Source organism: Artemia franciscana, chromosome 10, assembly GCF_032884065.1.
Source record: "Artemia franciscana chromosome 10, ASM3288406v1, whole genome shotgun sequence".
NCBI classification, from domain to species: Eukaryota; Metazoa; Arthropoda; class Branchiopoda; order Anostraca; family Artemiidae; genus Artemia; species Artemia franciscana.
In genome coordinates this window covers 29,033,532-29,055,228 of record NC_088872.1, presented here as the reverse complement: position 1 = coordinate 29,055,228, position 21,697 = coordinate 29,033,532, and the positions used below count along the sequence as shown (strand labels likewise).

Genomic DNA, 21,697 nt, shown 5'->3' with positions numbered 1-21,697 from the left:
TACACAGCAAGTTTCATTAAGATCTAATGACCCATTCGTGAGATAAACATACCTCAATTTTCACGATTTCGATCATACCACTAGACCAGCAAGCCACATTTAAGAACAACAATCATTTGTTTTATCGGCAAATAAAATTCTTCTCAGCTATCTTGTTCGGTTGCCCCCCCCCCCCAGATGGTCGAACCGGGGAAGCGACTATTTCTAATTTAATCTGGTCTGGTCCTTGATACGGTCTGGTCGCGAAAGTGTTGTGAGAGCAACGCTTTGGTTTTGTCTCTTTGTTATCGGTTAAACGCTGAAGATGTCAGCCTATTGAAGCTTTTAAGACGTTATGTTCAAAGAAGAACGCGATCAGTAATCACATGATCAAAGGCTATTCCTAGGCGTGGAAAAAAAAAACAACAATAACAAAAGAATATCGAAAGAAGGGACAAAATTGACTTTACAGCCAGTTGAACTTTAAACTTCTCAATCGTAGATATCGTGACGGATGAAAGCTTAGAACAATATCTTATATAATCCAGTTGGTAATATAAAGCTATCTGTAACTTTTCAAGATCAAAATACCATAAATGACACTATTAATTATGAAGAAACTACTATAACATATTTTTATCAGCTCAACACGAGCTATCGATAATACCGAAAGAAGGGACTAAATTGACTTTGCAGCCAGTTGAAGGTTATCCTTATCAATCGCAGACATCGTGACGGATGAAAACTTGAAATGGTATCTTATATGATCTAGTTGGTATTATAAAGCCATCCGTAGCTTTTCAGGATCAAAATACCATAGATGACACTCTATTAATTATTACGAAACTGCCTCGTTGTTTTACGTTATCGTTTGTACCCGTTGCATAAACATTTAATTCTAGGTTACAGTGAGTATGGGTAGGCTACACCAACTATCGAAAGTTACGAGCCCCTCTTCACTGAAGATGATTGTAACCTAACAGACGATTGTTACTTACAAGTCCCCTACATGTCTTACCACCGGAACCCACTCGGTCTTACCATCAAATACACTGGAAACAAATAATAGGTACACCAAATAGCAAAATTTGCAAAACCCTCATTGCCTAAGATGATTATAAGCTAACATCTGACCTTTCCTTACAAGTCCCCTACATATCTCACAATTGGTATCGGCCTATTTTTGGTTTCAGTGTATACCTTACTACTGAAGTTGTCAACCCCTTGAAATTCTTAAACTGGTATATCTCATGAAGGAATTTTTGTACCAAAAAATGGATAACATACTTTGGTCAGCTCATCACGAGCAATTATACCAAAAAAAAATAGTATCGAAAGAAGGAACTAAATTGACTTTGCAGCCTGTTGAACTTTTTCCTTTTCAGATCAAGACTTGGAATAATATCTTATATAATCTAATTGGTATTATATAACTATCCGTAACTTTTCAGGATCAAAATATCATAGATGAAACTCTATTAATTATTACAAAACTGCCTCATTGTTTCACGCTATCGTGTGTACCCGTTGCGTAAACACTTAATTCTATGTTACAGTGAGTATGGGTACACCAACAAGCAAAAGTTACAAACCCCCCATCGCTTTCATTGTTTTACGTTATCGTTGGAACCCGTTGCGTAAACACTTAATTCTAGGCTACAGTGAGTATGGGTAGGCTACAACAACTAGCAAAAGTTACAAACCCCTCTTCACTGAAGATGATTGTAGCCTAACAGACGATTGTTACTTATAAGTCCCCTGCATGTCTTACCACTGGAACCAAATTGGTCTTACCATCAAATACACCGGAAACAAATAATAAGTACACCAACTAGCCAAAGTTGTAAGCCCCTTATTGCCGAAGATGATTATGGTCTAACAGCCGACTGTTGCTTACAAGTCCTCTACTTGTCTAACAATTAATATCGGCTTATTTTTGGTTTCAGTGTGTACCCTACTACTGAAGTACCCTTGAAACTTTCAAACTAGTATATCTCATGAAGGAATTTTTGTACCAAAAAATTGATGACACACTTTGATCAGCTCATCAAGAGCTATCGATTACCGTAAAAAAAATTCGATCTGTCTTAGTTCAAAAGTTGATATTTTTTGCCGCAGGCCAACTTTTTAACGTCACCACTTAGAAAGGAGAAAAGGATAAGCTCCAATTTCTTTAGCAATGACAGAACTTTTAAAGTTTAAGAGGTACATCTGATAACATTTCTCTACCTCAATCCCAAGTCCGAAAAAACAAATGATAAACCCAGCGAAAATCACGGCAGCACTTTCGGACCCAAGGGGAAATGCCGCTTTTTTGCTTCTGTAAATTTTTCTATTTATCGCTCAAAGAAGATATATTGGCTGTGGGGCCGGGTAACTGCCGCATATATTTAACACTTATAGATTTTAGTCCATCTTCAATTTGAAAGTGGTGCCTGCCTGCTAGAACGGAGCTTTCCACTCGAAAGCAGAAACAAGGTTTGATGAAACGAAAGCTTGGCTGCACAACTTCAGATACTCCTCTCTGACATAGGCTATATAACTCCACTTCACTTCGCACACCATAGTCTCTGGCTCGTGGACAAGCAAAAACCATCCTTTTTGGCCGCAGGTAAGAGTTCTGCGGAGTTTTCCAAAATGTAATGCCATAGTCATCAATCCGGCCTGAGGTCCCCACTTTCCATAAGAACCGCACAGGTTACCAGTTTCCAGGAATAAGCCGAGATCGGCGGCATAGAAGAAAAAAAAAAAAAAAAACGGGACAAAACCAAAGTGTTGCTCTCGCAACACAAATATGTTGAAGCCAGGCTAATCCGCAAAAAATTATTTCTAGAGTGAGGACAACTTCAAAAATGACTTCAAAAATAGGCTAAATTATACAAAAAGTTTAAGAATTAAAAGAACAAAGGGAAAAAATTGCTAAGAAGAGAGAAACGAGGGTAATAACAGCCAGTAGAAAACAGAAGAAAATTATGCAAATCTTTCGGTCAAAACCTCCGTTCAACCGTCCTCAGTGCAGAATACAGATAAAATTCCAAAGGACAATATAAAAACCAAACCCAAAACAAGCACTGAAACTAAAATAGCACCATTTCAGAGCAACGATGAAAGTGTAACTGAATAAGAACTACAGTCCTGAATGACGTTTCAAAATTCCATTTTTTCTGGACATTTCTAAGATAAAACTCTGAAATGACATTCGGTATTACATTTTTTATTCAGTTATCCTTTTATCGTTGCCCAGAAAGAGTCCCATTTTAGCTTCAGTGTTTGTTTCGAGGTTTGTTTTTTTTTATTGTCCTTTTGACTATTATCGGTGGACTATTATGTTGTCCTTTGGACTATTGTATGTTTTTTATTATTCTGCACATAAGACGACGGTGCGGAGGTCTCAACCGAAATATTTGAATAGTTTTCTTCTGTTTTTCACTGGCTGTTGTTATCCTCGTTTCTCTCTTCTTTGCAATTTTCATTTTGTCATGATTAGCCTGTGTGGTCTCAGAAATCAGATGCAACGCAATAGCGTATAAAAAATATATACGCTATAGCGTATAAACTTGATATAGTTTCATTACAAACAAAGGTTTGGATACTGCCTCCTTGCCTAACTGTAAAAGTCTAAACCCTAAAGCGTCATTGCCGCTTAACTGAAAACGAATAATATTAAAAACATTTTCTTTTCCAGTTATTACAGCATTGAAAATGAAAATAAATAAATAAAAAAAAAATCTTAAACTGATGATCATTCAACAATTAATATCATTATATATCGAATATTCAATTTGATTTTATTTGTACTTTCTAAGACTGTTCAGGACACGCATAGTTTTCAATAAAGCACAAATAACGGAGTAAATTTAAGACTTTTACAGTAAGAGAAGGAGGCAGTACCCAAACTCTTTTTTTTAGTGATTTTTGTTCGTTTCAAGCTTTATCTGCACATTTAATTTAAGTTTCAATCGTTCTAAGATTCATTTAATCATTTATATTAGTACCTTATGTATATTTGTTTGCTATGATTGTTTATCTAATTGCTGTTCGTTCTGGGTTTCATTTATACATTAGTAGCATTTTTTTTTTTAAGCTTGATTTGCATATTGAATTTAAGCCTTAATCATTTTAAGATATATTTATTCATTTATATTGGTACCTGTTGTATGCTCTTTTGCTATGATTATACATTTAATTTTTCTTCGTTTTGGATTTCATTTATTCTTTAATAATAATTTCTGATCGTTTTAAATTAATGTAGGTTCTTATTTTTTTCGATCCTAAGTTTAATATTGACTTTACATTTCTTAAAACTTCTTTTTTTTTTTAACTTAAATGTCGCCCTTCTACATGGTTGTATACATTTAATTTTTCTTCGTTTTGGATTTCATTTATTCTTTATTAGTAATTTCTGATCGTTTTGAGTTTGAATTAATGTAGGTTCTTATTTTTTTCGATCCTAAGTTTAATATTGACTTTACATTTCTTAAAACTTCTTTTTTTTAACTTTAATGTCGCCCTTCTAAATGGTTGTATACAACAAAAACTACTTAAAATTGAGACCAAAGAAAAAAAAAAGAAAAAAGAAGAAGAAAACTTAGAGTAACTAAGTAAGGAAACTAGCACCGTTAAAATAAATTTATTTCCAATATCTCATAAAAAAATGAAACGAAAAAAAAAAAAAAAATCACAACTCGACAACCACAGCAGAATTCAGAGGCTTCCCGAGTCATTGCCCTTCGAAACACTTTCAAGCTCCTAGGAGAAAGGAAAAAAATGTACTAGGGAAAAAATTGAAGAAAGAGTAAAAACAAGATGAGTATATATAAATAAAACAATACAATTTACTTGCATAATCGACAAATATAATTGGCTAAAGAACCACATGTGCACAGGGGTTTGACCTTTAGAAAAGGGTGGGGAAATGGGCATATAAAGAACATCATTCTCTGCTCTATAAATGTGTCCTTTGCAACCTCGCAGACATCCTTTGGCTAACTCTACGGGGTTTATTGAGCAGGCATGTACAATATTCCAAAAGTTATACATTGGGAGGTTTAATTTCTTTTGGAAGAATTAAAAAATAAATAGATAAAAGAAAAAAATCTTAGCCTTTAATATTCAACCATTAAACAAAATAAATTATCGTAATAGATAGAAAACCCTATTTGTTAAAATTCAAAACGGAGAATACGTAAAAATTTTGTACTTTCATTTTAATATAACAGAATAAACTATGAAACATGTTTTTTTTTATGGAGTCCATTTAAAATGTAAAGTAGAACTGCCCCAAATATAAGGTGTTGTCTGTAATGTCTATCGTAATGGCATGCGTGTTATAAATGCCTGTGTTAATGACACCCTGCACGAGCCCAAAACCTACCTGGACATAGTGGTGTTACTCTTAATGAGTAATATTTTGAAGCAATCATCATCTAGTGGTTGGATTTGGATTTAAATATAAGAAAGATCTTTGAGTAAGGGGAAGCTCATAATGTTTTGTTCCTAACTGCGTTCTGCTTCGTCGGAACTACCACTCTCTTTATACCTCCTCCCCCAGACTAGAATGCCGTTTGGATTTTACTGATAGCGATTCACAGTTCAAACAGTGCATTTTATTCGGCATAACTCCAAAAATAACAATTACAACAGCAAGAAAAAAAAAAAACTGATAGTCATAGTCAAACAGTTCGTGGTAACGAACTGTAGCAAGGAGCGACACGGCTCAATAGTAAACGAAACTCTAAAAACGGAATTTTGATGCTAATAGATGCATCAAAAGAATCAGATTTTTATGCTGATTTTAAATATATAAGTTTCATTAAATTTAGTCTTACTCATCAAAAGTTACGAGCCTGAGAAAATTTGTCTTGTTTTGAAAAATAGGGGAAACACCCCCTAAAAGTTATAGGATCTTAACGAAAATCACACCATCACACTTAGTATTTTTGCCCGAAGATCGATCACGGGTGCGTTATTACTGTTTTATAAAGTAGAATTGAGAGAAAGAGTCAAATTTAAGAGTAAAGAGCGGGGTGTTGAGGAGGGAACAGCCCCTTTCATACATGGAGTAATTTCTGTTCGTTTTAAGTTTTAATGTCGCTCCTTACTTTCAGTTAAAAAACTTGTTTTCTTTTATTTAATCATAGTAAAAGCCAACAATTAAACGTGGACGTATTATACCCACCAACACTGCCATAGTCTATTGCCAAATGTGCTTTATTGAATATGACACGTATTTCAAATAGTATCTTTTTAATTGGTAAAAAACACAAACACTTAAAAAAATACTTCGAATAGTTACTTTTATGATTCTTAGTTTAATTTACTCTTTCAAAATAACACATTATTTTATTCTACTTTTTTTTACTTTTTCTTTTGATTCTATTTCATTCAAAGGTACAGCAATTGACCCTTAGATAAAAAATTCATAACAAATATATGTTATTTATAAAGCAATCTATGTATAGTTTGTTGAAGAAGTTTATAGAATTGACGAATCATTAAATGATTATAAAAGAGAATAGTTATAAATAGAATATAATAGTTATAAAAAAAACTGTTTAAAACATAGTTTGTTTTCAGCAAAGCGCAAATGACACTCTAGCCTTTAGAGGGTTTATGGTGGCAGTAGTCTTTTTCTTGTTGGTGGCAATTTCTTTTCGTTTAAAATTTAAATTTATTATTTATTTCAATTTGTTCTTGTTTTCACATTGGTTTAACATCTACAATAATATCATTTATTAAGTTTGACTTATTACAAGGCTTTATATGTCATCGATTCAGGCTAAATTCTTTTCTGGAATAATATGTTATTAAAGAAATCTCCATTTTTTTTTTTTTTAATGGTATAATATTACTATAGCACTCCATTTGTTTTTTGAATGGTATTTTGGGAACATCCATGAAATTTATAAGGTTTTAGTTAGTTTTTTTTTAGAATATGAAAGAAAGAGAAAAAGAAGAGAGAGAGAGAGAAAGAGAGAGAGAGAGAGAGAGAGAGAGAGAGAGAGAGAGAGAGAGAGAGAGAGAGGAGAGAGAGAGAGAGAGAGAGGAGAGAGGAGAGAGAGAGAGAGAGAGAGAGAGAGAGAGAGGAGAGAGAGAGAGAGAGAGAGAGAGAGAGAGAGAGGAGAGAGAGAGAGAGAGAGAGAGAGCGGGGGAGGAGCGATGAAGGATGAGGGAGATAGAGAGGAAGAGAGCGGAAGAGAGAGAAGAAAAGGGAAGGAGTAATGGAGATAGGGAGAGATTTAACATAATAAAAAGGTTATACTTACGGGATTTAATAATTCCATTTGGTCCCGAGAAATCACCATTACTGAAGGAACACTTTCAGGCACCACAGGGTCTCTAACTTGGGATAAATCAGAAGCACATGGAATAAGAGATAACTTTCCTTGGTTAAGTTCATCAACAATAGGTGAGACAAGTTGTTCCGCGCAAGACGATACAGAAGTACTTCGGGCAAACATTGAGCTGTCTGTGATAAACAAGTCACGTTGAACGGGGAGAATCCGTATAGGACTTGCCCCTTGGAAATAGTCAGAAAGCAAAAGAGGGCTTTGACTTCGTAAGACATCTTCTGGAATTGTCTGTTGACTAGTTTCTAAAGGAGAAAAAGCAGTGCTTTCTAATGCAATACAAGAAGGACCACTAAGTACGCTACTTTGATTTGATTCTTGGACACATGACTCTGTAAGATCAGAGACGCAAGCTTCAAGAGAATCCGACTTGACTGCATGCTGAACAGTGCGAGCAGAGGGCTGCTTCGACCTCGTCAGTTCATCTTTCAAGCCTGGCAGAAAAGTTTCAATTTTGTCCCAGGTAACATTTGAAAATTGATCACCATTTCGTTTGAAAACCCCCGCAGTTTCCATGACTAAAAGCATATTTTTCATTGATTCTGGAATAGCATCAGCAAGTAAATCACTCTCGGTTTTGGAATATTTCTCCATGGATTCAAGAATCATTAGCCAAAGGGCAGTAAAAGTTGGTAGAACAACTAGCAGCTGTAGATGTTGGAGAAAAACTTTTGAAAGCAATGCAGAGGCACGCATTCTCGTTTCATCTATCCCAACATATTTATGTCCCTTATTATCAAGTAGTTGTTCTAAAAGAGGGAAAAGAACACAATTGAAACAGGATTCCCACTGATTAGCCTTCAGTTCTTCTATCATCAGAAGTGCTCTCTGCAGATACGTGATTGCTTTAGTTCTTACATCCTTAGAGCTATCACAACAGAGCCTAGCAAAGCCTTGAAGAACGGGACATAAACCCTTTTCCCAGATTTCATAATCAACTTTGCCTATTCTGCATATCTGTTCATAAAGAGAGTACAAAAAGTCAATAATTCGGAGAGGCACTAGTTGATTGCTCTTTAAAAAATCCTCATCGTCACTTTCATCAGGTTCGTAACCACTACTGCGCGACCTTCCGAGACGAGGTTTTTTCATTTCCTTTTTCTTCTTTGTTGTGGATCTTGCAATACAGGCTTCCACAAATACACGGCAACACTGTACTAAATAACGATAATTAACGTAATTGACACATCCCGATTCTCGTATGATCCATTCCAGCACATCAATAGACTTTTTATAGGTACTAGGTTCACAATGGAACAATTCTCTTGCAACTTCTAGACTATACTGATTTACATAATGTAAAGGAATTCGGAGTGATTCTATTTCGCCCTCTTTGCCAACTACCATCCAGCCTCCTGTTTGACATTTTGAAGATGTTGACAAATCTGGAGTCGATGTCCCGTGGTGAAGAGATGGTTTTTTTGGCTCTAACGAATATAGTTCCGAGTCAGAAGTATAACCTAAAATCGAAAGAAGGAAAAAGTACATCCAAGTGCGTAAAAAGACAGTCTAGCATTATCCGGTTCTAATACGCCTTAGAATCGATCTATACATGAATAAAAACACTTTTTTGAATGTCATAGAAGACATTCATTTTATTACCAAATAAATGCACTTCCTCCTTTTGTATATTTTCTTTTCCCCCTTTCCAAAACTCACTAAAAATACCTGGATCTCAGCCCCCTCAATTCTGCTAATTAAATAGAAATTCTTAGCTAAATTCATTAAAAATTCTGTGCTTCGGTAGTCAAGTATGACTCATTTTATTCTCTGGATTTTGGGTGAGTTGAATACAGAAGGTACAGTATAATGTTTTCCCAAACGAGTAGCGTTATGTTTCTTGATTGGCTAGTCTTCTCTCTTGGTCACAGTTATCTTAATATTGATTTATAGAAAAATTGAGCTTGTTCAGCTTTTGTATAGCTTGTAGAATGGCAATTAAAAGTAAGTTCTCTTTTTTATTATGCGAGTAATTTCTTAACCCGAGACAGATTGGAAAAGTTTGTCAGAGCGGATTGCTTCAGCTTCGGTTGAAGATATTTCTTTGAGGGAGTGAGTATATCAGAGTATTAGTTTTCTTACATATATATATATATATATATATATATATATATATATATATATATATATATATATATATATATATATATATATATATATATATATATATATATATATATATATATATATATATATATATATATATATATATATATATATATATATATATATATATATATATATATATATATATATGGCCGGGCAGGAGCAGCCTAATGGCGATAGCCATTAAAAAGATAGATTTAGGCGAGTTTTTATTCTCGTATTAAGCGGGGCTTCCTTCACCAGGGCCGTAACAGTTTGTTACGTCAGTGTTGGTGACAGCTACAGTGATATTGGTTGCAGCTAGGGTAACATTGTTGCAAGAATTCCAATCCACCTTTTCCAGAGATTTGGGCAAAATCTAGGTTATAATCCCTATAATATAACCTATAAACTCTACTAGAACACCCAAGAATTTGAAAACATTTTTTGTTTGGAGATTTGTGGCCTAGCCACTTCTTTAGAATATTACATCAAAGAAAACTTGTCAGCTTTTGTGCGCATAAATAATCGGTAGTTAAAACATTATCAAAGAGACAGTATTACAACAAAAGCACAATATTACGGAAATACTGTCTTCTTTCACAGGTGGGTGGAAAATTTCAGAAATTGATTGAATATTATTATCGCTTTAGATAAGAGCTAATTTGAAAGACTACTTACGGACCATTGGACGCAATTTTTTTTTGGAAGGGGGGGTGGCCTTCCCTTTTTTATATAATCTGCCTGGTTATAGATATGTTTGTATGTATGTATTTCCAAAAAAAAACATCGGACCATAGGAAAAAAACAGCAAACAAAACAGAAAATAAAAATGATAAAACCACTAACAAGAGCTAATAGCACATATGGCACTTGTGACGAGGTCGGAGAAGCCAAGGGCTCATATGGCATGACCTCTAGCAAAATTCTATAAGTCAATAGATTGATTTAAAAGAAAAATCAGAGGCTTAATACTGACCAGGATTTAAAATAAGGATTCTAAATATCAAAATTCATTCAGATCCGATCATCCATTCGTACATTGAAAATACCTCAATTTTTAAAATTTTTCATATCCCTTCAGTCCCTCAGTCAGTCGAATCGGGAAAAACGACTTTATCAAGTCAATTTGTGCAGGTCCCTGACACACCAATCAATTTTTATCGTCCTAGAACGTCCAGTAGCACCGAACTCGCAAGAGCACTGACCCCCCCCCCCAAAAAAAGAGAGAGCGGTCCTGATCTCTCCACTCTCAGCGTTTCGAAGATTTCTGTTTCTCCCCTACCTCCCCCCATATGTCCCCGGATCCAGTTCGAATTGAAAATAGAGCATTTAAGACATAAGATCTTTCTATTTAACAAGTTTCATTAAGATCCGATCACCATTCTTAAGATAAAGATACCTAAATTTTCCTTATATTCTTTATATATTCTTTTTGTACTCTTTGCTTAACCTCCTGTGCATATTCACCATTCCAAAAAAAACTTAACCCCGAAATACACGAATTCTTTTTTAATCTCTATAAAATCACATTTATATCTAAATTGATCATTTTCCCTTAATTTTCCAACTTTCTTAAAAGCTACATTTACTGTTTTCTTCTTGTTTAATTCTAATGCTTTCATATCCAAATATTCCTCCATTATGTTTAATAATGTTTGCATGTCTTTTGCTGATTGTGCTACAGGCGTAATATCATCAGCAAACAAAAGCATACATATTTTTGAAACACTTATCAGTACTTACAGAGCGCTTGTCAAATAGTTCGTGGTAACGAACTGTAGTAACGAGCGACCCGGCTCAATAGTAACCGAAACTCTAAAAAATGGAATTTTGATACCAATAGTTACATCAAAAGAATCGCATTTTAATTCTGATTTTAAATATACAAATTTCATCAAGATCAGTTATACCCATCAAAAGTTACGAGCCCGAGAAAATTTGCCTCATTTTAGAAAATAGGGGGAACACCCCCTAAAAGTCATACAATCTTATAAGTCACACCATCAGATTCAGCGTATCAGAGAACCTTGTTGTGGAAGTTTCAGGGTCCTATCTACAAAAATGTGGAATTTCGCAATTTTTGCCAGAAGACAGGTCACGAATGCGTGTTTATTTGTTGTTGTTTTTTTTCACAGGGGTAATCGTATCGACTGAGTGGTCCTAAAATCTTGCGAGAGGGCTCATTCTAACGGAAATTAAAAGTTCTAGTGCCCTTTTTAAGTGAGCGAAAAAACTGGAGGGCACCTAAGCCCCCTCCCAGGCTCATTTTCCCCCCAAAGTCAACAGATCAAAATTCTGAGATAGCCATTTTATTCATCATAGTTGAAAAACCTAATAACTATGTCTTTAGGGACGACTTACTCCCCCGCAGTCCCCGTGGGAGGGGCTGCAAGTTACAAACTTTGACCTGTGTTTACATATAGTAATGGTTATTGGGAAGTGTACAGACGTTTTCAGGGGGATTTTTTGGTTTAGGGGGGAGATTTGAGGGGGGTTACGTGGGAGGATATTTCCATGGAGAGACTTCTAATGGGGGAAGAGAATTTCAATGAAGGGGGCGCAGGATTTTCTATCATTATTTGAAAAAACAATGAAAAAATAAATATGAAAAGTTTTTTCTATTGAAAGTAAGGAGCAGCATTAAAACTTAAATTGAACAAAAATTATTACGCATATGAGGGGTTTACCTCCTCGCTATACCTCATTCTTTACGCTAAAGTATTTTTAGTAATTTCAACTATTTATTCTACGGCCTTTGTGATTCAGAGGTCATTCTTAAGGAATTGGGACAAAATCTAAGCTTTAGTGTAAAGAGCGAGGTATCGAAGAGGGTTGAACCCCCTCATATACGTAATAAAAACATACGAATATAGAAGTTAGTTACATAAGTTAATTCGTAAGTTACGTATATTTTTTACCAATAAAAACGTTTGTAAAAAATTAAAAGTTCTAGTTGCTTTTTTAAGTAATCAAAAACTTGGAGGGCAACTAGGCCTCCTCCCTCGCTTCTTTTTTCTCAAAATCTTCCGATTAATTGTAATTAATTAATATGCAAATTTCGTTTTAATTATTTATGTGCGGAGAGCCAAGATCAAAACATGCATTAATTCAAAAACGTCCAGAAATTAAATACAAAAACAAGCTTTTTTAACGGAAAGTAAGGAGCGACATTAAAACTTAAAACGAACAGAAATTACTCCGTATATGAAAGGGGCTTTTCCTCCTCAACGTCCGGCTCTTTACGCTAAAGTTTCTTACTGTTTTAAAAAGAACAGTTAAGAGAAAGGGTCAAACTTTAGCGTAAAGAGCGGGACATTGAGGAGGAAAAGCCCCTTTCACATACGGAGTAATTTCTGTTCGTTTTAAGTTTTAATGTCGCTCCTTACTTTCCGTTAAAAAAGCTTGTTTTTTTATTTAATCTCCTGGAAGGAATCAAATATATCGTTAATGCACACCTTGTACAAAATCGGTGACAGTGACATCCCTGTTTTAAACCTATTCACGACCAAATTCTCCCGGATACCTTACCTATTATTCTAACAACTAGGCCTACTGAACTATACATTCCTACAATTAATCTAGCAAAACTTACAAGCAGTCCTATCTCCAAAAGTCGCTTAGCTAGGTATTGATATAAGAATGTACTATATTGAGGGAAATAATATATCGGGTGCAGATGTGAAGTTTTACTTAGCAGGGTAGTTAGCCCTGTTTGAAGTATAAGAAAGTAGATATACTATCCAAGTCTTTGGATCAGTTTACTTTCGTGTTTTCTCTAATTGTATTTATGTTTTTGACTTCGGAGAGCTGTTTTGAGGCAAATTGAATCAATTATCACCGCTTATTACGTGGATATTTAAATATATTGTAGTATTTATTATTTGGTATAGCCATATTCCCTGAAAACCCAGGGCATCAGTTTAATATCATTTTGTAAGCAATACTCATTTCTGAACTTGCTAGGAGAGATATAAGGTCAAGACCTCTCAGGCGACTAGAGGAATAGGTTAGATGTTTATGTGTTTATACTTGAATAATTTCAATCCGGTATTTGTTTAAGTTAGGTATTACAGCGAGCGAAATTACTGCAGTGAGCCAAAGAAAGGCTTTTTCGGATCCTTGTTTGTTCGGACATCCAGTAAGGAGTATCCAACAGAATTCACCAGTAAGTGACACATCATTTTATCAGCTGGTAAGATGACAAGTTCAAACCCAGTGGCTTCATTTGCATTGCAAGCACTGGTGCAAAAATTCCAAAAATGGTCTCAAAGTCGGAGTCATTCATTCGAATGTCAGAATCATTTTTTTTTTTTTTTTGAAACGGGATATCCGAATAAGAATAAGGACATCTGGAAATTAGGAGGTAAAGAAATAGCACACCTATTTTAAATGCGGTCAGATCACTAGGTTTCTATGGAGATAAACATCAACACCCGTCAGCTTGGGTTGACTAAAAATTTCAAAGAAAGATGGTACTATCCATAGGAAAACAGTAAAGGTAAGCCTCCTACCTAATCTTCGGGGAAGGCAAACCCACCCTGTCAAAAAAGTGAAACACCTGATATTCCAGTTCGAAAAGTAATCCGTGGTTTTCTCTATCATCTTGTGTCAGAAAATGATAGGTTTTACGCCTTGTGTTGCCAAGATGAGCCGAGATTATAGAGGCAAAAAAATCAAGTTCGAGAATTGAGAATTACCAACCTCAGAACTTAGGAATAAGGCTTCTAGTGGGCCACACTTGGCTGAAACAAATTTTAGAGTGTGTGCTTTCCTCAATAAGTTCGAGAGCAAGGAGTTCAGTATGAGAAATTAAATGTAAGGAGTTAAGGTTCCGCTCAATAACAATTTACCTATTTCATCAGCAAAAGCAAAGGAAACTGAAAGAAAGAACTGAAAGTCAAAACAACAGTTCAATTAATGCATAATTTATGCTATGAAGCTTCAATATGAGAAACCAAATGTAGGAATGCAATTCCCAAATGAAGATAATTTATTTACTTTAACTGAAAAAGTAGAAGAGAAAAAAGAGTTCGAGGATAGAGCATAATTTGAAAACTGTTCACTTCCTACTTGAAGATTACTTGTTTGTTCCTACTTAGAAAGTAAGGAAAGGCAAGAAAAAAAAATATATAACTTAAAAATTCAATCTGCAGTGATGGACGACGATATTTTAAGAGGCTCATTTTTGTTAGCCCGCAATTGTGAGCTTAAAGAGGAAGAGGTCTTCCCTCTATAGAATAACCGTGAGATAGAATCGGAACATTCACACCAGGTATAAAAGAAGTCAGGCAGTATTTATGGAATTGAGGGTTTAATCAGGTTGGACGAGCCTTGGAAGAGGTTGTAGATCTTTCCTATCAACTTTCGGAGACACTTGTCCCTAAACGTGGGGGAAATCTCTTCTCGAAGTCCTCAATTGGTATCGATACTTGTGCTTTACAAGGCTGTCCCTTGAGGTGGAGCCCAGAAGATGCTACTTCGTGTTTCCTTGAGATTTCTACCCCAAACCTTTGGTCACAATCACTTCTGCGAGCCTCTATATCTTTCCCCAAAAGTACTTTTGAACTATGCTAAACGGGAAGTTTTATTTCAATTCAGATGTTGATCCATTTATCTGAATGGGGACGTGTTGGATGTCAAAGAAGACATCCAAAAGATAGCAGATAATGAATGTCCTTTCTCCTTTCATGCATATTTATTTTTTCCCTTTTCCATTGCTCTGTTGATTGCATTGCATTTCCATCTGATAGTTTGTATTGCATGTCATTCCATGGGCAAGTCAGACCAAGCTAAATTCCATAGAAATTCAGCAGTTTGCTAGAGTGACGGATGAATCATCTTATCCCTCGGATGTTTGGTGAATTGAATAATGTTTCCCTTAATGAGTAGCGTCATTTTTCCTTGATTGGCGGGTCTCTTCAGCCACGGTTTTCTTAATACTTGTTTACAGGTTTTGACGTAGTCAGCTTTTGTCTTGAATGTGGTCTTACAATTAAAGTGAGTTTTCTTTCTCATTACACGAGGGATTATTTCTTAACCCAAGACAGGTTGGGAAAGTTTGTCAGAGCTGACTGATTCAGCTTAGGTTGAAGATATTTCTCGGGGAAATAGAGAATATCAGAGTATTATTTTTCTTACGCCAATATACATGGCCGCGCTGTTACAGGTTAATAACGATAGCCCATAAAAAAGATAGATTATAGTTTTCATTATCGTATTAAGCGGGGCTTCCCTCACTGGGGCCGTAACAGCCTCGTAGAGTAATATGGTGGTAGCTACTACTTCTATTGTGTCTACTACAAAGGCTAAGTGTATAAAACAAAAATTTTTAGAAAATATTAAAGTGGCAGTTGAACTAAATTGAAACACACTGTAAGCATAAAGCTTCTCAAAAAGATGCATCAGCAATGTCCCAGGAACTGTTTGGGGCATTATGTTGAAATTTTCAGGGAATGTTTAGGGGGATATTGAATAAAATTAAAAGGTGCTATTTGCATACTGCTACTAATGCTAAAACTACTGCTATAACTATTGCTACAACTGAAGCCAAGGATATTAAGGTAAAACTTTCAGAGAATGTTTAGGGGGATGTTGAACTGAATCAAAACACACTATGACCATGTAGATTGTCAAAAATGCGTGCAAGAAATACCTCAGGAATGGCTTAGAGCACTAAGTTGAACCTTTTAGGGTGTATTGAGGCGGATTCTGAGCTAACCAAAAGACAACAATTGCATACCACTACTACTAGTGCTGCTAAAAGTGAGGCTAATGGTATTGAGACAAGACCTCCAAGGACTTTAAACTAAATCAATACACACTGTAAGCATGGAGGTTGTCAAAAGTGCATATAAGCAATATCTTAGGAACGGGTTAGAGTATTAAGTTTAAAACTTTCAGAGCATGATGAGTGGGATATTGAAATAACCAAAAGACAATATGTACATGTTACCACTATTACTACTACTGCTACTGCGACTACTCCTACTGAGACTAAGGGTATTAAGGTGAAACTTTCAGGGAATGTTTAAGTGGTGTAGAACTAAATACAAATACACTATGTGCATGCTGGTTTCCAAAAGAACGTATGAACAATTCCTCAGGAACAGCTTAGAGCATTCAGTTAAAACTTTTAGGGAGAGTTGAGAGGGAGGTTGGACTAAGCAAAATTCCATCTGTGTATACTGCTACTACTACTACTACAACTACGAATTCTATTACTGAGGCTAAAGGCATGAATATGAAACTTTCACAGAATTGTTCAAGAAGATGTTGAAATAAAAATAAACACACTCTGTGTATGCAGGATGTCAAAAGGGCAGGTCAGCAATATCCCAGGAGAAGTCTAGGGCATGTCAAGAGGATTTTGAACAAACCAAAAGTTTCTATGTGCATACTACTACTATTACTACTACTACAAGCTGTGCTACTACTACTGCTGCTACAGCTACCTATACTAAAACTGCTACTATTACGACTACTGCTAGCAGTACTGCCGAAGCTAAGGGTATTATGGTGAAACTTACATGAAATGTTAAGGAGGATGTTAAACTAAATCAAAACACACTATGTGGACTCAGGTTATTAAAAGAATGTAATAGCTATATTCATGTAAACTTTCAGTTCATTTTGAGGCTGACGTTGAGTCAACCAAAAGGTAGTATAAGCATACTAGTACTACTGCTTCTACTGCTACCATAAATACTACTACTAAGTGGATTAAGGAGAAATTTTCAGGGAATGTTGACAGGAGATGCTGAATTAAACTGAAACACGATGTGCCTACAGGCTGTCAAGAGGACATATTAGCTGTATCTCAAGAACAGCCTAGAGAATTAGGCTGAAACTTTCATGGTGTGGAACTAATTAAAAGGCACAATGTGCATGCTACCAACATATTAGAAATAATACTACTGTAACTGATATCAGGACTCCTATTAGTAGGCTAATGATATTAACGTGGAACTTTTAGACTGTTGAGAGACACGTTGGGCTAAATGAAAATACACTACGTGCAAGCAGGTTATCAAAAGGATGTACCAGCAATATCTCACAAACAGAATAAAACATTAAATTGAAACTATCACGAATGAGCAAAGGAATGTTAAACTACACCAAAAAGCCACAATGTGAATACTTTTACTGCTCCTACTACCAATACAACTACTGTTATCACTAATACTACTCCCAATGCTCATACTATTACTTCTGCTACTATGACTACTACTACTACTACTAAAGCTAAGAGTATCAGTAAAACTTACATAGAATAGTGAGGGTGATGTTGAACTAAATCAAAACACACTATGTCCATGTAGGTTATCAAAGAGGTGCTTTAGCAATATCCCAGCAGTGCCTTATGCTGATTTTTTCCTAAATCAAAATATTTTAAGTGCAACCAGGTTGTCAAAATGGACGGGGTCAAGATATCCAGGCGGGATATCTTGGGACTGGGATAAGGTATAAAGTACAAACTGTTATAAAAAGTTTATGTTGCTTTAAAACCAAATAAAGAGGCACTTTGGGTATGCTTGTTGTCAATAAGACGTCTCAGTAATATCTCAAGAACAAATGAAGGTATCAAGTTCAAATTTTCAGGCCTACTACGATAAATACTTCTGCTCCATCTACTAAACTCAATCAAAAGTGTGCAAGCACATCAAGGTGGTCAAAACTACATAGATACAGTGCCTAAGGAACATAATAGGGTATTTAGTTTATTTTTAAACGGAAAGTTGAGGTGTAAAACTAAATCAATATTTACTATGCGTATCTAGATTTTCAAAAGGGTGCATATTCCTAAAAATTGCGAAAAATGTTGTCCAACATATAAATGGTAGCCAAAATCTGGATTCTTATAGAGAAAAACCAAAATGATTTAAAATATTCTTTTGTCAGCCAATGAAACATATGAGGTCAATTAAAAACGAAGAGAAACTAAGTTCTAAAATGTTTTTCCACAAAATACGTTATTCAGAGAAACATAAAGAATTATATCAAACCAAATATGAGCCGAAATAAAGTCAATCAATTTTTTCATCAGAAATAAAGTCAGGTAATCATCATCAATAAATTAATACAACCCAAATGGACAGAAAATTACAACAAATAACCAAGTTGAACTCAAAACGAGCAGAAACTAAGAGGAGTAGGACTGCCGCTCCCCCCCCCCCCGTACCTTCTAAAAACCAGAACATAAACGGCAGTTTACTACTACTGCTACTACCAATAACTCACTGCAGCACCAAGCCGCCTGAGGCCAACACAGCTAAGCACGCTTCTCCTCCAACCTAATCTATTTAAAGCCTCCCTCTTTACACCCTCCCAGGAAGTTCCCATTTCCTTTAAATCTTCATTTATGACATCCTTCTTACCCAGACAAGGACGACCTGCTTTCCGTGTAGCCCCAGACGGTTGGCCAAAAAGGACAATCTTCGGTAATCTGTCATCCATCATCCGTAGAACGTGGCCTAGCCATCTCAACCTTTCTTTCATAATAGCCCCAGAAAGTGGGATTGAACCACACTTTTCGTACAACCTACTGTTTGAAATACGGTCAGTCAGCCGGGTACCCAGACCAATCCGTAGGCAATTTCTTTGGAAAACATCTAGTAAATTTTCATCTGCTTTTCGGAGTACCCATGCTTCAGAGCCATATTTGACCACTGTCATCACTGTAGCTTCCAATATTCTAATCTTGGTTTGTAGACTTATCTTCCTATTCTTCCACACTTTTTTTAACTGTGAAAAAACACCCTGAGCCTTAGCTATTCTACTTTTATCATCTTCACTGCTCCCACCATCTTTACTAATAATACTACCAAGGTAAATGAAGCTCCCAACCTGATCAATCTTTTCGTTTCCTAATGTCACCTGTTAATCTTCACTTATTCCTAGCCTTAGTGACTTGGTCTTCTTAACATGAATTTTCAAGCCTATTTTAGCACCCTGAACTCGTAAGACCTGTGAAAGTTCATTCATTTTGCTCACACTTTCATCTAATATGCTTAAATCATCAGCATAATCTAAGTCCAGGAGCGTTCTTCCTCCCCATTTGATTCCATGGTCTCCAATTGCCTTTCCTGTGCTCCTTAAGACGAAGTCCATCAAAATGATCCATATAAAGGGGGATAGAACACAACCCTGCTTAACTCCTGATTTAATACAAAACCAGTTGCTAACCTCATTTCCTATCTTAACCGCAGCAGTATTATTCTCGTACATAGCGCAAATCACTTTAATGTATTTTTCTGGTATACCATATAACGATAAGACCTTTGTTAACGCTCTTCTATCAACAGAATCGAAAGCTTGCTCATAATCGATAAAACTGAGGACCAAAGGTGTTTGACAACGAAGGGACTTCTCAATTATTAACCTAAGAGTGAAAACATGGTCGACACATCCTCTACCTTTTCTAAAACCGCATTGTTCTTCCCTTAAAACTTTGTCTACAGCATGTCTCAGTCTAAAAAGTATCATATTACTCAGTAATTTGTTACCAACAGAAACCAGACTAATGCCTCGATAATTACGACACTCAACGGCAGTTTACTTGAAGCAAAATACATTTTAATGTTTTCTTTTTTTCTAATTTTAATAAACCCAAAATTATTAAGACTTTCAGGAATGAATATCAGCATATGTTAAACTATCAATCCATATCCATTTGTTTTGTTTTTTCACTAGCCTTGGTTATGGTGGTCATTTATCTTTTTTTTTCGATATTATGGGAAACAAGAATACTGCTCAAATTAACAATCATTTTCAGCAAAGTGCGAAGTTTACTCGTATGAGTTTGACTCAGTTATTTTTTACAATTTCTGTTCGTTTTCGGTTTCATGAATTTATTGATAGAGATTCATGGTCGTTTTCGCTTGAATAATTATTTGACTTTATTCCTGCTCTTTACTTTTCTTTGAAAAACTTCTTTTGTGGAAAAGTTTTTTTAAATTGATAAAAGGAAAAAGAGTAACAGCACCCAGCACAATTCAAACTGAAACTTCAACCACAAAAAGATAGATATTTAATTTCCAATTAGCAGCAAGAAATAAGAAATATGCGATTACCTTTGTCTGATTCTTGGCCAGTTTCATGATATCTTCGTTCTTCATTCTGGTCTTGAAAGCTGCCGGTAGGTTTTATTATTTTTGGTAGACTAGCACCAGCACCAGCACATTCAAGGAGAGTAAACAATACGACCCAGTCTCCGTCCTCCTTAACAAAAGAAGAGCCTGCTTTCAAAAGTTCATATAATCCCCAAATGATTGGCTTCGATACTCTTTCCAAAGATGTCGCTTTAATCTGAAGTAAAACGCCTAGGGAGTGCAGGACAGCAGAGGTTAGCTCCTCTTTCGAAATCAAGCATATAGCAAGACGAAGTAAGACATTAACTGATCTGTCTAACAGGTAATACTCATTATTTGCAGAAGCATCCAAAATCAGAGACAGTAAATGATCTTTTGCAACTGGAAGTATCAGAGATGCACGCTCTCTAAAAAAATAAGACAAGTACCTCAAAAAGTATTATATTTATACTTAGGTAAAAGTTCATTTATAATCTGGCTCGACTTAAACAGAGTCAACGCACTAGCATTGCGTTAAGCTCTCATGTATTATTTCCTTTTTCCCCCTGTCGCTTAAAATAGAAGAGATGGTCGTAGAAACCTGAGACGACAACTATTTCAATTGGAAACTGAAAATTTCTAGCACCCCTTTTAAGGGTAGAGTGATTGGAGGACGCCCAGGCCCAATCCCGTACTCTTTTTGCCCCTGAGCACCCCGTATTGATCCATAGCATTAGATTAAAATTTTCAGACAACTATTTTGACATTTTCCTCAAAATTGTTGGAAGATCCAGTAAATATGTCTCCGGAGATAACATAAACCAAGTAAACCTAGGGACGAGGGCCATAAATAATACAAATTGCCCGTTGTTTACAGATAGGTTTTATATTGGAAAAAAGGCGGGCATGTTTGACCTTATCAATCCCATTTACTCTCTGGCCAGGGCCAAACTAAAAGTTTCGTTTGGGGCCATGGGTCTCATGAAAATCAGTCCCAAAAAAAGGGCTAACTTGGTTTTCCCCCGATCATCTTGAAACTTCTACCCTTAAGTCCTTTGGACAAACGGACCCTAATCCACAAGAAAAAGTAAAAACAAAAAAATGTCCTTTTAAATAGTTTAAGAAGGGAAAAAAGTGATTTTAACCCTCAAAATCTGCACCACGGGGATCTTGGTTTATAATGAAATAAAAACAACTTAAAGCATCTAAATATAA

At 35.6% G+C, this 21,697-nt stretch overlaps 1 protein-coding gene across 1 annotated transcript in view; it reads right to left on the bottom strand.

Annotated features, from left to right (window-relative positions):
• Positions 1-4,593: 4,593 nt before the first annotated feature.
• Positions 4,594-21,697, bottom strand: part of LOC136032451 (Golgi-specific brefeldin A-resistance guanine nucleotide exchange factor 1-like) — a 17,564-nt gene continuing 460 nt past the window's right edge. Inside the window, exons 2-4 of the mRNA XM_065712761.1 lie at positions 20,486-20,931; positions 7,245-8,788; positions 4,594-4,728 (exon numbers count right to left, since the gene is read on the bottom strand). Of these exons, the coding sequence (XP_065568833.1) occupies positions 4,684-4,728; positions 7,245-8,788; positions 20,486-20,931 (2,035 nt within the window). The 3' untranslated portion in view covers positions 4,594-4,683. The remainder of the gene's footprint in view (positions 4,729-7,244; positions 8,789-20,485; positions 20,932-21,697) is intronic.